Source organism: Salmo salar, chromosome ssa26 (genome assembly GCF_905237065.1).
Source record: "Salmo salar chromosome ssa26, Ssal_v3.1, whole genome shotgun sequence".
NCBI lineage: Eukaryota > Metazoa > Chordata > Actinopteri > Salmoniformes > Salmonidae > Salmo > Salmo salar.
Window position 1 is genome coordinate 51,846,180 of NC_059467.1, and position 17,500 is coordinate 51,863,679.

Below are 17,500 nucleotides of genomic sequence, written 5' to 3' on the forward strand. Positions count from 1 at the left end.
GTGTAGTACTACCCTGATATACTGTCCTGTCCTGAGACAGGCTGTGTAGTACTACCCTGATATACTGTCCTGAGACAGGCTGTGTAGTACTACCCTGATATACTGTCCTGAGACAGGCTGTGTAGTACTACCCTGATATACTGTCCTGAGACAGGCTGTGTAGTACTACCCTGATATACTGTCCTGAGACAGGCTGTGTAGTACTACCCTGATATACTGTCCTGAGACAGGCTGTGTAGTACTACCCTGATATACTGTCCTGAGACAGGCTGTGTAGTACTACCCTGATGTACTGTCCTGAGACAGGCTGTGTAGTACTACCCTGATATACTGTCCTGAGACAGGCTGTGTAGTACTACCCTGATGTACTGTCCTGAGACAGGCTGTGTAGTACCACCCTGATATACTGTCCTGAGACAGGCTGTGTAGTACTACCCTGATATACTGTCCTGTCCTGAGACAGGCTGTGTAGTACTACCCTGATGTACTGTCCTGAGACAGGCTGTGTAGTACTACCCTGATATACTGTCCTGAGACAGGCTGTGTAGTACTACCCTGATATACTGTCCTGAGACAGGCTGTGTAGTACTACCCTGATACACTGTCCTGAGACAGGCTGTGTAGTACTACCCTGATATACTGTCCTGTCCTGAGACAGGCTGTGTAGTACTACCCTGATGTACTGTCCTGAGACAGGCTGTGTAGTACTACCCTGATATACTGTCCTGAGACAGGCAGTGTAGTACTACCCTGATATACTGTCCTGAGACAGGCTGTGTAGTACTACCCTGATATACTGTCCTGAGACAGGCTGTGTAGTACTACCCTGATACACTGTCCTGAGACAGGCTGTGTAGTACTACCCTGATATACTGTACTGTCCTGAGACAGGCTGTGTAGTACTACCCTGATATACTGTCCTGAGACAGGCTGTGTAGTACTACCCTGATACACTGTACTGAGACAGGCTGTGTAGTACTACCCTGATATACTGTCCTGGGACAGGCTGTGTAGTACTACCCTGATATACTGTCCTGAGACAGGCTGTGTAGTACTACCCTGATGTACTGTCCTGTCCTGAGACAGGCTGTGTAGTACTACACTGATGTACTGTCCTGTCCTGAGACAGGCTGTGTTGTACTACCCTGATATACTGTCCTGAGACAGGCTGTGTAGTACTACCCTGATATACTGTCCTGTCCTGAGACAGGCTGTGTAGTACTACCCTGATATACTGTCCTGAGAAAGGCTGTGTAGTACTACCCTGATCTCCTGTCCTGAGACAGGCTGTGTGTATTATGGATGGATAGTCTGATCTATACAGTATGTAGTCATGGAGGGATGATCTATACAGTATGTAGTCATGGAGGGATGATCTATACAGTATGTGGTCATGAAGGGATGATCTATACAGTATGTAGTCATGGAGGGATGATATATACAGTATGTGGTCATGGAGGGATGATCTATACAGTATGTAGTCATGGAGGGATGATCTGATCTATACAGTATGTGGTGATGGAGGGATGATCTATACAGTATGTAGTCATGGAGGGATGATCTATACAGTATGTGGTCATGGATGGATGATCTATACAGTATGTGGTCATGGAGGGATGATCTATACAGTATGTAGTCATGGATGGATGATCTATACAGTATGTACTCATGGATGGATGATCTATACAGTATGTACTCATGGATGGATGATCTATACAGTATGTAGTCATGGATGGATGATCTATACAGTATGTACTCATGGATGGATGATCTATACAGTATGTACTCATGGATGGATGATCTATACAGTATGTAGTCATGGAGGGATGATCTATACAGTATGTAGTCATGGATGGATGATCTATACAGTATGTACTCATGGAGGGATGATCTATACAGTATGTAGTCATGGATGGATGATCTATACAGTATGTACTCATGGAGGGATGATCTATACAGTATGTACTCATGGATGGATGATCTATACAGTATGTACTCATGGATGGATGATCTATACAGTATGTAGTCATGGAGGGATGATCTATACAGTATGTAGTCATGGAGGGATGATCTATACAGTATGTAGTCATGGAGGGATGATCTATACAGTATGTCGTCATGGATGGATGATCTATACAGTATGTGGTCATGGATGGATGATCTATACAGTATGTACTCATGGATGGATGATCTATACAGTATGTACTCATGGATGGATGATCTATACAGTATGTACTCATGGATGGATGATCTATACAGTATGTAGTCATGGAGGGATGATCTATACAGTATGTAGTCATGGATGGATGATCTATACAGTATGTAGTCATGGATGGATGATCTATACAGTATGTAGTCATGGATGGATGATCTATACAGTATGTAGTCATGGATGGATGATCTATACAGTATGTAGTCATGGAGGGATGATCTATACAGTATGTAGTCATGGAGGGATGATCTATACAGTATGTGGTCATGGATGGATGATCTATACAGTATGTAGTCATGGATGGATGATCTATACAGTATGTAGTCATGGATGGATGATCTATACAGTATGTGGTCATGGATGGATGATCTATACAGTATGTAGTCATGGATGGATGATCTATACAGTATGTACTCATGGAGGGATGATCTATACAGTATGTAGTCATGGATGGATGATCTATACAGTATGTACTCATGGATGGATGATCTATACAGTATGTAGTCATGGATGGATGATCTATACAGTATGTAGTCATGGATGGATGATCTATACAGTATGTGGTCATGGATGGATGATCTATACAGTATGTAGTCATGGATGGATGATTTATACAGTATGTACTCATGGATGGATGATCTATACAGTATGTGGTCATGGATGGATGATCTATACAGTATGTACTCATGGATGGATGATCTATACAGTATGTGGTCATGGATGGATGATCTATACAGTATGTACTCATGGATGGATGATCTATACAGTATGTACTCATGGATGGATGATCTATACAGTATGTACTCATGGATGGATGATCTATACAGTATGTGGTCATGGATGGATGATCTATACAGTATGTAGTCATGGATGGATGATCTATACAGTATGTAGTCATGGATGGATGATCTATACAGTATGTACTCATGGATGGATGATCTATACAGTATGTGGTCATGGATGGATGATCTATACAGTATGTACTCATGGATGGATGATCTATACAGTATGTAGTCATGGATGGATGATCTATACAGTATGTAGTCATGGATGGATGATCTATACAGTATGTGGTCATGGATGGATGATCTATACAGTATGTACTCATGGATGGATGATCTATACAGTATGTACTCATGGATGGATGATCTATACAGTATGTAGTCATGGATGGATGATCTATACAGTATGTACTCATGGATGGATGATCTATACAGTATGTGGTCATGGATGGATGATCTATACAGTATGTACTCATGGATGGATGATCTATACAGTATGTGGTCATGGATGGATGATCTATACAGTATGTACTCATGGATGGATGATCTATACAGTATGTACTCATGGATGGCTGGCTGCTGGTCTCGTGCTCCATCTCGTCTTCCTCCATACACGGGCTGATGAAGGGCCTCTCTCCCCCGGGCAGCAGGGCCTGGCTGTGGCTGCTGTACATGTGCAGGTTGAGGGGCCCCAGGAGAGTGCAGGAGCCAGACGCAGCAGGGGCCCCGTTACCCGACGCTGTCCGCTTGAAGGGGTTGGAGTGGTCGAACAGGGACACAGCGATGGAGGCTCGAGATCTGGCGCCTGGGGAAGCGGAGAGGACAGGACGGGCCACTCATACATTCAGAAACGCCACAACTAATTCTACATTATACTGAACATGGTGTGGCCAGATTTATCATTCCTATAACCCAGAAACAAGGATATGAAGAGTGGAATTAACACAGTGGTTTAGTGGTTATTGATCATTGTAATAGACAGTGGTTTAGTGGTTATTGATCATTGTAATAGACAGTGGTTTAGTGGTTATTGATCATTGTAATAGACAGTGGTTTAGTGGTTATTGATCATTGTAATAGACAGTGGTTTAGTGGTTATTGATCATTGTAATAGACAGTGGTTTAGTGGTTATTGATCATTGTAATAGACAGTGGTTTAGTGGTTATTGATCATTGTAATAGACAGTGGTTTAGTGGTTATTGATCATTGTAATAGACAGTGGTTTAGTGGTTATTGATCATTGTAATAGACAGTGGTTTAGTGGTTATTGATCATTGTAATAGACAGTGGTTTAGTGGTTATTGATCATTGTAATAGACAGTGGTTTAGTGGTTATTGAGCATTGTAATAGACAGTGGTTTAGTGGTTATTGATCATTGTAATAGACAGTGGTTTAGTGGTTATTGAGCATTGTAATAGACAGTGGTTTAGTGGTTATTGATCATTGTAATAGACAGTGGTTTAGTGGTTATTGATCATTGTAATAGACAGTGGTTTAGTGGTTATTGATCATTGTAATAGACAGTGGTTTAGTGGTTATTGATCATTGTAATAGACAGTGGTTTAGTGGTTATTGATCATTGTAATAGACAGTGGTTTAGTGGTTATTGATCATTGTAATAGACAGTGGTTTAGTGGTTATTGATCATTGTAATAGACAGTGGTTTAGTGGTTATTGATCATTGTAATAGACAGTGGTTTAGTGGTTATTGATCATTGTAATAGACAGTGGTTTAGTGGTTATTGATCATTGTAATAGACAGTGGTTTAGTGGTTATTGATCATTGTAATAGACAGTGGTTTAGTGGTTATTGATCATTGTAATAGACAGTGGTTTAGTGGTTATTGATCATTGTAATAGACAGTGGTTTAGTGGTTATTGATCATTGTAATAGACAGTGGTTTAGTGGTTATTGATCATTGTAATAGACAGTGGTTTAGTGGTTATTGATCATTGTAATAGACAGTGGTTTAGTGGTTATTGATCATTGTAATAGACAGTGGTTTAGTGGTTATTGATCATTGTAATAGACAGTGGTTTAGTGGTTATTGATCATTGTAATAGACAGTGGTTTAGTGGTTATTGATCATTGTAATAGACAGTGGTTTAGTGGTTATTGATCATTGTAATAGACAGTGGTTTAGTGGTTATTGATCATTGTAATAGACAGTGGTTTAGTGGTTATTGATCATTGTAATAGACAGTGGTTTAGTGGTTATTGATCATTGTAATAGACAGTGGTTTAGTGGTTATTGATCATTGTAATAGACAGTGGTTTAGTGGTTATTGATCATTGTAATAGACAGTGGTTTAGTGGTTATTGATCATTGTAATAGACAGTGGTTTAGTGGTTATTGATCATTGTAATAGACAGTGGTTTAGTGGTTATTGATCATTGTAATAGACAGTGGTTTCGTGGTTATTGATCATTGTAATAGACAGTGGTTTAGTGGTTATTGATCATTGTAATAGACAGTGGTTTAGTGGTTATTGATCATTGTAATAGACAGTGGTTTAGTGGTTATTGATCATTGTAATAGACAGTGGTTTAGTGGTTATTGATCATTGTAATAGACAGTGGTTTAGTGGTTATTGATCATTGTAATAGACAGTGGTTTAGTGGTTATTGATCATTGTAATAGACAGTGGTTTAGTGGTTATTGATCATTGTAATAGACAGTGGTTTAGTGGTTATTGATCATTGTAATAGACAGTGGTTTAGTGGTTAGTGATCATTGTAATAGACAGTGGTTTAGTGGTTATTGATCATTGTAATAGACAGTGGTTTAGTGGTTATTGATCATTGTAATAGACAGTGGTTTAGTGGTTATTGATCATTGTAATAGACAGTGGTTTAGTGGTTATTGATCATTGTAATAGACAGTGGTTTAGTGGTTATTGATCATTGTAATAGACAGTGGTTTAGTGGTTATTGATCATTGTAATAGACAGTGGTTTAGTGGTTAGTGATCATTGTAATAGACAGTGGTTTAGTGGTTATTGATCATTGTAATAGACAGTGGTTTAGTGGTTATTGATCATTGTAATAGACAGTGGTTTAGTGGTTATTGATCATTGTAATAGACAGTGGTTTAGTGGTTATTGATCATTGTAATAGACAGTGGTTTAGTGGTTATTGATCATTGTAATAGACAGTGGTTTAGTGGTTATTGATCATTGTAATAGACAGTGGTTTAGTGGTTATTGATCATTGTAATAGACAGTGGTTTAGTGGTTATTGATCATTGTAATAGACAGTGGTTTAGTGGTTATTGATCATTGTAATAGACAGTGGTTTAGTGGTTATTGATCATTGTAATAGACAGTGGTTTAGTGGTTATTGATCATTGTAATAGACAGTGGTTTAGTGGTTATTGATCATTGTAATAGACAGTGGTTTAGTGGTTATTGATCATTGTAATAGACAGTGGTTTAGTGGTTATTGATCATTGTAATAGACAGTGGTTTAGTGGTTATTGATCATTGTAATAGACAGTGGTTTAGTGGTTATTGATCATTGTAATAGACAGTGGTTTAGTGGTTATTGATCATTGTAATAGACAGTGGTTTAGTGGTTATTGATCATTGTAATAGACAGTGGTTTAGTGGTTATTGATCATTGTAATAGACAGTGGTTTAGTGGTTAGTGATCATTGTAATAGACAGTGGTTTAGTGGTTATTGATCATTGTAATAGACAGTGGTTTAGTGGTTATTGATCATTGTAATAGACAGTGGTTTAGTGGTTATTGATCATTGTAATAGACAGTGGTTTAGTGGTTATTGATCATTGTAATAGACAGTGGTTTAGTGGTTAGTGATCATTGTAATAGACAGTGGTTTAGTGGTTATTGATCATTGTAATAGACAGTGGTTTAGTGGTTATTGATCATTGTAATAGACAGTGGTTTAGTGGTTATTGATCATTGTAATAGACAGTGGTTTAGTGGTTATTGATCATTGTAATAGACAGTGGTTTAGTGGTTATTGATCATTGTAATAGACAGTGGTTTAGTGGTTATTGATCATTGTAATAGACAGTGGTTTAGTGGTTATTGATCATTGTAATAGACAGTGGTTTAGTGGTTATTGATCATTGTAATAGACAGTGGTTTAGTGGTTATTGATCATTGTAATAGACAGTGGTTTAGTGGTTATTGATCATTGTAATAGACAGTGGTTTAGTGGTTATTGATCATTGTAATAGACAGTGGTTTAGTGGTTATTGATCATTGTAATAGACAGTGGTTTAGTGGTTATTGATCATTGTAATAGACAGTGGTTTAGTGGTTATTGATCATTGTAATAGACAGTGGTTTAGTGGTTATTGATCATTGTAATAGACAGTGGTTTAGTGGTTATTGATCATTGTAATAGACAGTGGTTTAGTGGTTATTGATCATTGTAATAGACAGTGGTTTAGTGGTTAGTGATCATTGTAATAGACAGTGGTTTAGTGGTTATTGATCATTGTAATAGACAGTGGTTTAGTGGTTATTGATCATTGTAATAGACAGTGGTTTAGTGGTTATTGATCATTGTAATAGACAGTGGTTTAGTGGTTATTGATCATTGTAATAGACAGTGGTTTAGTGGTTATTGATCATTGTAATAGACAGTGGTTTAGTGGTTATTGATCATTGTAATAGACAGTGGTTTAGTGGTTATTGATCATTGTAATAGACAGTGGTTTAGTGGTTATTGATCATTGTAATAGACAGTGGTTTAGTGGTTATTGATCATTGTAATAGACAGTGGTTTAGTGGTTATTGATCATTGTAATAGACAGTGGTTTAGTGGTTATTGATCATTGTAATAGACAGTGGTTTAGTGGTTATTGAGCATTGTAATAGACAGTGGTTTAGTGGTTATTGATCATTGTAATAGACAGTGGTTTAGTGGTTATTGATCATTGTAATAGACAGTGGTTTAGTGGTTATTGATCATTGTAATAGACAGTGGTTTAGTGGTTATTGATCATTGTAATAGACAGTGGTTTAGTGGTTATTGATCATTGTAATAGACAGTGGTTTAGTGGGTACCTCGGCCCTTCATGATGTAGTCTATAGCCCTGTCGTTGATCGCAGCGTCGCTGGGTTTAATGTCCAGGAACGGCTTGTTACCCACTCCCATGGAAACCATCTCCTGATTACGGATCTCTGAACACAACACAGAGATGAATTAACCACACTGAGCCGACCCAAACAGACACAGATAACACTTTTATCCACTGTTAACCTCTCTCTCTCTCTCTCTCTCTCTTACTCTCCCTCTGGGGTCACAGCAGTGAGCGTTTGATCTGACTGTAACCTCCTGTCAGACCCTAGCCAGCTTCTGTACACTGAGGCCAGTAGCCAGCAGAGCTCAGACACCCCGAGGTGGTCTGCGTCCCAAACGGCCTCGTTCCCTACATAGTGCACGACTTTGTCCACTCTATTCGCCCTGGTTAAAAGTAGTGCACTATGTAGGGAATAGGGTACCACAATTGAAAGACTCCCTCCATATCCCTGGTTCAGAGGAAAGAGACTGTTTTTCCCAGTCCAATATTAGCTGTAGTCTGTCGTTCTGAGGATCCATGTCCTGTTCCTTCTCTCTCTCCCTCTCTCTCTCTCTCTCCTCTCTCTCTCTCTCTCTGTCTCTCTCTCTCGCTCTCTCCTCTACCTTTGTTCCGTGTAGCCTGCTGCCAGAGGATACGTGCGATGTCGGTGGTCCAGGCGTGTTTGACGTCTGTGTTGGAGGCCTGCAGAACATACGTCTGGTTCTTACTGGTCCTGCGTCTGAACCACACCTCGAAACGAAGACTGTTGTCCCCAGATGTCTCTGTCATCCCCACGTCTGCCGTCTGGAGAGCGGGAGGGAGGGAGGGGAGAGAGGGAGGGAGGGAGGGAGAGAGAGGAGGGAGGGAGATGTGATTCCCAACAAAATAACCTTCAATTTTTTCCAACTTCTACGTTTCTGCTTATCACAACTCTACATTGTAAAAACAAAGGAGAACCAAATCCCTATGTCACTACTACAACTGACCACAGTATAACCAAATCCCTATGTCACTCCTACAACTGACCACAGTATAACCAAATCCCTATGTCACTACTACAACTGACCACAGTATAACCAAATCCCTATGTCACTTCTACAACTGACCACAGTATAACCAAATCCCTATGTCACTACTACAACTGACCACAGTATAACCAAATCCCTATGTCACTCCTACAACTGACCACAGTATAACCAAATCCCTATGTCACTCCTACAACTGACCACAGTATAACCAAATCCCTATGTCACTACTACAACTGACCACAGTATAACCAAATCCCTATGTCACTACTACAACTGACCACAGTATAACCAAATCCCTATGTCACTACTACAACTGACCACAGTATAACCAAATCCCTATGTCACTACTACAACTGACCACAGTATAACCAAATCCCTATGTCACTACTACAACTGACCACAGTATAACCAAATCCCTGTCACTACTACAACTGACCACAGTATAACCAAATCCCTATGTCACTCCTACAACTGACCACAGTATAACCAAATCCCTATGTCACTACTACAACTGACCACAGTATAACCAAATCCCTATGTCACTACTACAACTGACCACAGTATAACCAAATCCCTATGTCACTACTACAACTGACCACAGTATAACCAAATCCCTATGTCACTACTACAACTGACCACAGTATAACCAAATCCCTATGTCACTACTACAACTGACCACAGTATATCCAAATCCCTATGTCACTACTACAACTGACCACAGTATAACCAAATCCCTATGTCACTACTACAACTGACCACAGTATAACCAAATCCCTATGTCACTTCTACAACTGACCACAGTATAACCAAATCCCTATGTCACTACTACAACTGACCACAGTATAACCAAATCCCTATGTCACTACTACAACTGACCACAGTATAACCAAATCCCTATGTCACTACTACAACTGACCACAGTATAACCAAATCCCTATGTCACTTCTACAACTGACCACAGTATAACCAAATCCCTATGTCACTTCTACAACTGACCACAGTATAACCAAATCCCTATGTCACTACTACAACTGACCACAGTATAACCAAATCCCTATGTCACTTCTACAACTGACCACAGTATAACCAAATCCCTATGTCACTACTACAACTGACCACAGTATAACCAAATCCCTATGTCACTACTACAACTGACCACAGTATAACCAAATACCTATGTCACTTCTACAACTGACCACAGTATAACCAAATACCTATGTCACTTCTACAACTGACCACAGTTAACCTGTTAGGGCTAGGGGGCAGTATTTTCACGGCCGGATAAAAAACGTACCCGATTTAATCTGATTATTACTCCTGCCCAGAAACTAGAATATGCATATAATTATTAGCTTTGGATAGAAAACACTCCAAAGTTTCTAAAACTGTTTGAATGGTGTCTGTGAGTATAACAGAACTCATTTGGCAGGCCAAAACCTGAGAAGATTCCATGCAGGAAGTGCCCTGTCTGACCATTTCTTGCCCTTCTTGATTATCTCTATCCATTACAGGGGATCTCTGCTGTTACGTGACACTTCCTACGGCTCCCATGGTCTCTCAGAAGGCGGCAAAAAGCTGAATCGTGGCTTTGCAGGCTCTGGCTGAAAAACATTAGCGCGTTTGGATAGTGGCCGGTCACAGTACTACGAGACTGAGACTCGTGCATGAGTCGACTCCATGTTTTTATTCTTTCGTCTTTGAACGAAAACCACCACTCCCGGTCGGAATATTATCGCTTTTTTTACGAGAAAAATGGCATAAAAATTTATTTTAAACAGCGGTTGACATGCTTCGAAGTACGGTAATGGAATATTTAGAATTTTGTTGTCACGAAATGTGTCGTGCGCGTGACCCTTCGTCACCCTTGGATAGTGTCTTGAACGCAGGAACAAAACGCCGCTATTTGGATATAACTATGGGTTATTTTGAACCAAACCAACATTTGTTATTGAAGTAGAAGTCCTGGGAGTGCATTCTGACGAAGAACAGCAAAGGTAATCAAACTTTTCTAATAGTAAATCGGAGTTTGGTCAGGGCTAAACTTGGTTGGTGTCTAAATAGCTAGCCCGTGATGGCTGGGCTATCTACTCAGAATATTGCAAAATGTGCTTTCACCGAAAAGCTATTTTAATATCGGACACCTCGATTGCACAAAGGAGTTCTGTATCTATAATTCTTAAAATAATTGTTATGTTTTTTGTGAACGTTTATCGTGAGTAATTTAGTAAATTCACCGGAAGTATGCTAGTTCTGAACATCACATGCTAATGTAAAAATCTGGTTTTTGATATAAATATGAACTTGATTGAACAAAACATGCATGTATTGTATAACATAATGTCCTAGGGTTGTCATCTGATGAAGATCATCAAAGGTTAGTGCTGCATTTAGCTGTGGTTTGGGTTTTTGTGACATTATATGCTAGCTTGAAAAATGGGTGTCTGATTATTTCTGGCTTGGTACTCTGCTGACATAATCTAATGTTTTGCTTTCCTTGTAAAGCCTTTTTGAAATCAGACAGTGTAGTTAGATAAAGGAGAGTCTTGTCTTTAAAATGGTGTAAAATAGTCATATGTTTGAAAAATTGAAGTTATCGGATTTTAGAGGAATTTGTATTTCGCGCCACGCCCATCATTGGATATTGGAGCAGGTGTTCCGCTAGCGGAACGTCTAGATGTAAGAGGTTAAAGGAGTGTTTGTAGATATGAAGGGCCCTACATTAAAGGAGTGTTGGTAGATATGAAGGGCCCTACCTTAAAGGAGTGTTTGTAGATATGAAGGGCCCTACCTTAAAGGAGTGTTGGTAGATATGAAGGGCCCTACCTTAAAGGAGTGATGGTAGATATGAAGGGCCCTACCTTAAAGGAGTGATGGTAGATATGAAGGGCCCTACCTTAAAGGAGTGTTGGTAGATATGAAGGGCCCTACCTTAAAGGAGTGTTTGTAGATATGAAGGGCCCTACCTTAAAGGAGTGTTTGTAGATATGAAGGGCCCTACATTAAAGGAGTGATGGTAGATATGAAGGGCCCTACCTTAAAGGAGTGTTTGTAGATGTAAACGTCCAGTCCTCCTTCGATGCGTTTGGGTTTACTGAACAGCACCAGGTCTTCAAACAGGAAGACATGGCGCTGACACTTCTTCCTGCCGTACCAGATCAGGAACTCATCCTGTCTGACCAGCTGACCCTGCTCCTTCAGGTTCACCTGGGGAGGACCAGAGAAGAGACGGGCTTAAGACACAAGAGTTCATGTTACTCAAAAACTTGTTGCACGTTGCCATCATCCCTCGTTCTTCACGCTGCTGCTGTTTCTGAACACGAGGAAGTGAATGTCCTGACTGCTAAAGCAAGTCTAAAACTGTTTCAGTGTGGTATTTTACAATCCCCCCCTTGTATTTCAGACTTCCCAAAATCGTTCAGTTCCACAGACAGTTTGTCATATTATCGTTGTACCACACAGGAGGTTGGTGGCAACTCAGTTGGGGAGGACGGGCTCGTGGTAACGGCTGGAGTGGAATAGGTGGAACGGTATTCAAACACATCAAACACGTGGTTTCTATGTTTCATACCGTTCCACTCCAGCCATTATTATGAGCTGTCCTCCCCTCACCAGCCTCCATTGTTGTACCATAACTTGTACCTCTGTGTTTTCTGTGAGGGTCAAAGAAGACATGATATCTCTCAGGCTGAAGGTGCGTCACTCACGTCACAGTCTCGGATGGCGTCCATGGCGAGCAGGTCGTTGCCGTGACGCAGCTGGAACCTGACCATCTCCGCAGCGGCTTGGAGGTAGCCCAGCTCTGTCTCCTGCGCCTCGCTCACCTCCTTGATCAGGTCTTTGAGGAGCAGGGCGTACTTAGACATTCTCTGGATGGGCTTTAACAGGTAGGAGGCCAGGTCCATCTTATCTCCCAGCTCCAGCTGCTTGTTCTATAGCGGTTAGAGGTCAAAGGTTATACCAGGCAGGCAGATAGGCAGGGAGACAGACAGACAGACAGACAGACAGGCAGGCAGGCAGGCAGGCAGGCAGGCAGGCAGACAGACAGACAGACAGACAGACAGACAGACAGACAGACAGACAGACAGACAGACAGACAGACAGACAGACAGACAGACAGACAGACAGACAGACAGACAGACAGACAGACAGGCAGGCAGGCAGGCAGGCAGACAGACACAGAGACAGACAGACACAGACAGACAGACACAGAGACAGACAGACAGACAGACAGACAGACAGACAGACAGACAGACAGACAGACAGACAGACAGACAGACAGACAGACAGACAGACAGACAGACAGACAGACAGACAGACAGACAGACAGACAGGTCTGAAGTATAGCACATGTATGTGTGTTCATGTGTTTCTGGTGTGTTCTCTTCCCTCACCCTGAAGAAGCTGTTTCCGTGGCTGGCCAACAGCGTATCAGACCTAGGCTTGTTCTTACTGTACAGAGCGTACAGGCCAAACGCGTCTTGCTGTGGATTACATGGAAACAGAACAAATCATTCTACCGAGAGAAAACAGAAAAAACATCTCTTGTTCTGTAAACATGCCCTGTACCGAAACGGAAACGAGGGACTCTCCATTTATCAACCACTTCGGTTTTATTTGGCGAGAATTCTGACGATACGTCAAATTACTGTGTAATATCTCTCCAAGACTTTTATAGCCAGGAATGTGTTCACTTAGTCAACTTCCCAAATGGCACTCTAGTCCCTATGTAGTGCACTAGCCCATAAGGCTCTGGTCAAAAGAAGTGCACTATATAGGGAATATAGGGTGCCATCTGGGACGCAGATTCCAGTCTCCCTGTTATAAGCCTGGGAGAGAGGACCATGTCTCCCTGTTATAAGCCTGGGAGAGAGGACTATGTCTCCCTGTTATAAGCCTGGGAGAGAGGACTATGTCTCCCTGTTATAAGCCTGGGAGAGAGGACTATGTCTCCCTGTTATAAGCCTGGGAGAGAGGACTATGTCACCGTGCTATGAGCCTGGGAGAGAGGACTATGCCTCCAGCTGCTGTTTGAAGGGTGGAAAATCAGGATGTTTAAATCAAACCAAGGGGTCTGAGAACGACCACAGGTATGAAGGTAGAGAGAGAGAAAGTCTGTGTGTGTGTGTGTGTGTGGGGGTGGGGAGGGACCTGCTAGAGAGATTAGGGGCTGCAGGTAGAGTAGAGTTCAGTATTTTCACAGCTGGGTTGGTAGTTGAAGGTGAAAGCGCCTCCCTAAAGCCAAAATCCCGACTTGAGGTAAACAAGCAGCCAGATACCAGGGCCTGCCAGTTAAATGTACTTGATCTAGGAACCTCAGCAACCCATTGTCATCATTAGGATATAGTATACTGTAGATGTCTAGAGGTGTAGGAAACAGTGAGACTAAAGGGGGTGGTTACAGCAGTAATGTTATCTCAGGACATAGTTGAACTGTAATCATCAGTAATGTTACCTCAGGACGTAGTTGAACTGTAATCACCAGTAATGTTACCTCAGGACATAGTTGAACTGTAAACATCAGTAATGTTACCTCAGGACGTAGTTGAACTGTAAACATCAGTAATGTTACCTCAGGACGTAGTTGAACTGTAATCACCAGTAATGTTACCTCAGTATAGTTGAACTGTAATCATCAGTAATGTTACCTCAGGACGTAGTTGAACTGTAATCATCAGTAATGTTACCTCAGGACGTAGTTGAACTGTAATCATCAGTAATGTTACCGCAGGACATAGTTGAACTGTAATCACCAGTAATGTTACCTCAGGACGTAGTTGAACTGTAATCACCAGTAATGTTACCTCAGGACGTAGTTGAACTGTAATCACCAGTAATGTTACCTCAGTATAGTTGAACTGTAATCATCAGTAATGTTACCTCAGGACGTAGTTTAACTGTAATCACCAGTAATGTTACCTCAGGACGTAGTTGAACTGTAATCATCAGTAATGTTACCTCAGGACGTAGTTGAACTGTAATCATCAGTAACGTTACCGCAGGACGTAGTTGAACTGTAATCATTAGTAATGTTACCTCAGGACATAGTTGAACTGTAAACATCAGTAATGTTACCTCAGGACGTAGTTGAACTGTAAACATCAGTAATGTTACCTCAGGACGTAGTTGAACTGTAATCACCAGTAATGTTACCTCAGTATAGTTGAACTGTAATCACCAGTAATGTTACCTCAGGACGTAGTTGAACTGTAATCACCAGTAATGTTACCTCAGGACGTAGTTGAACTGTAATCATCAGTAATGTTACCTCAGGACGTAGTTGAACTGTAATCATCAGTAATGTTACCTCAGTATAGTTGAACTGTAATCATTAGTAATGTTACCTCAGGACGTAGTTGAACTGTAATCACCAGTAATGTTACCTCAGTATAGTTGAACTGTAATCACCAGTAATGTTACCTCAGTATAGTTGAACTGTAATCATCAGTAATGTTACCTCAGGACGTAGTTGAACTGTAATCATCAGTAACGTTACCGCAGGACATAGTTGAACTGTAATCACCAGTAATGTTACCTCAGGACGTAGTTGAACTGTAATCACCAGTAATGTTACCTCAGGACATAGTTGAACTGTAAACATCAGTAATGTTACCTCAGGACGTAGTTGAACTGTAAACATCAGTAATGTTACCTCAGGACGTAGTTGAACTGTAATCACCAGTAATGTTACCTCAGTATAGTTGAACTGTAATCATCAGTAATGTTACCTCATGACGTAGTTGAACTGTAAACATCAGTAATGTTACCTCAGGACATAGTTGAACTGTAATCATCAGTAATGTTACCTCAGGACGTAGTTGAACTGTAATCATCAGTAATGTTACCGCAGGACATAGTTGAACTGTAATCATTAGTAATGTTACCTCAGTATAGTTGAACTGTAAACATCAGTAATGTTACCTCAGGACATAGTTGAACTGTAAACATCAGTAATGTTACCTCATGACGTAGTTGAACTGTAATCATCAGTAATGTTACCTCAGTATAGTTGAACTGTAATCATCAGTAATGTTACCTCAGGACGTAGTTGAACTGTAATCACCAGTAATGTTACCTCAGGACGTAGTTGAACTGTAATCACCAGTAATGTTACCTCAGGACGTAGTTGAACTGTAATCATCAGTAATGTTACCTCAGGACGTAGTTGAACTGTAATCATCAGTAATGTTACCTCAGTATAGTTGAACTGTAATCACCAGTAATGTTACCTCAGGACGTAGTTGAACTGTAATCATCAGTAATGTTACCTCAGGACGTAGTTGAACTGTAATCATCAGTAATGTTACCGCAGGACATAGTTGAACTGTAATCACCAGTAATGTTACCTCAGGACGTAGTTTAACTGTAATCACCAGTAATGTTACCTCAGGACGTAGTTGAACTGTAATCATCAGTAATGTTACCTCAGGACGTAGTTGAACTGTAATCATCAGTAACGTTACCGCAGGACATAGTTGAACTGTAATCATTAGTAATGTTACCTCAGTATAGTTGAACTGTAAACATCAGTAATGTTACCTCAGGACATAGTTGAACTGTAAACATCAGTAATGTTACCTCATGACGTAGTTGAACTGTAATCATCAGTAATGTTACCTCAGTATAGTTGAACTGTAATCACCAGTAATGTTACCTCAGGACGTAGTTGAACTGTAATCACCAGTAATGTTACCTCAGGACGTAGTTGAACTGTAATCACCAGTAATGTTACCTCAGGAACACTTTGTCATTCGGCTGTAACAGAAGTGGATATCCTCTACCGTTTGAGGAACATACTGTCATTAGGCTACAACTGTGACTCTAACCGTTAGGCTATAGAGTAAGAGGTATGAAGTCTCTTACGAGTCGTAGGAAGCAGTGTGAGACTGGTAATAGGTGATTTCAGTAGTAACGTTACCTCTAGGTATATTGAAACAAGTCGTTAGAGGTATGAAGTCTCTTACGTGTCGCAGGAAGCAGTGTGCCACCCTCAGAGGGTGGTTGCAGCAGCTCTCCAACTCCTTGAGGAAGTACTGGCTGTGGAAGTCCATAAGTTTCTCCAGGTTCCCAAAGATGACGCTCCGTTTTCCCCTGAGGTCCTGCGGGAGGTCTCCTCTCTCCATCTCGGGGAAGTAGTGCTCGATGATGTAACGGAGGGAGCGCACGTACTCCCTCTCCGTGGTCACCATCTCATCCACGATGTGACGCAGCTTACTGTGGCGAGAGGAGATAAACTGTTAAGACTGGTCAGTTTACCGTGGAGGGGAGAGAGGACTGTTAAGACTGGTCAGTTTACCGTGGAGGGAGAGAGAGGACTGTTAAGACTGGTCAGTTTACTGTGGAGGGAGAGAGAGGACTGTTAAGACTGGTCAGTTTACCGTGGAGGGAGAGAGAGGACTGTTAAGACTGTTCAGTTTACCGTGGAGGGAGAGAGAGGACTGT

The 17,500-nt window shown here is 41.0% G+C and overlaps 1 protein-coding gene across 1 annotated transcript in view; it reads right to left on the reverse strand.

Moving 5' to 3' along the window:
- Positions 1-17,500, reverse strand: part of LOC106594334 (puratrophin-1) — a 159,138-nt gene that overhangs the window by 2,622 nt on the left and 139,016 nt on the right. The window contains exons 13-19 of the mRNA XM_045708322.1: positions 17,023-17,272; positions 13,453-13,542; positions 12,766-12,990; positions 12,095-12,265; positions 8,657-8,837; positions 8,038-8,154; positions 3,527-3,799 (exon numbers count right to left, since the gene is read on the reverse strand). Of these exons, the coding sequence (XP_045564278.1) occupies positions 3,527-3,799; positions 8,038-8,154; positions 8,657-8,837; positions 12,095-12,265; positions 12,766-12,990; positions 13,453-13,542; positions 17,023-17,272 (1,307 nt within the window). The remainder of the gene's footprint in view (positions 1-3,526; positions 3,800-8,037; positions 8,155-8,656; positions 8,838-12,094; positions 12,266-12,765; positions 12,991-13,452; positions 13,543-17,022; positions 17,273-17,500) is intronic.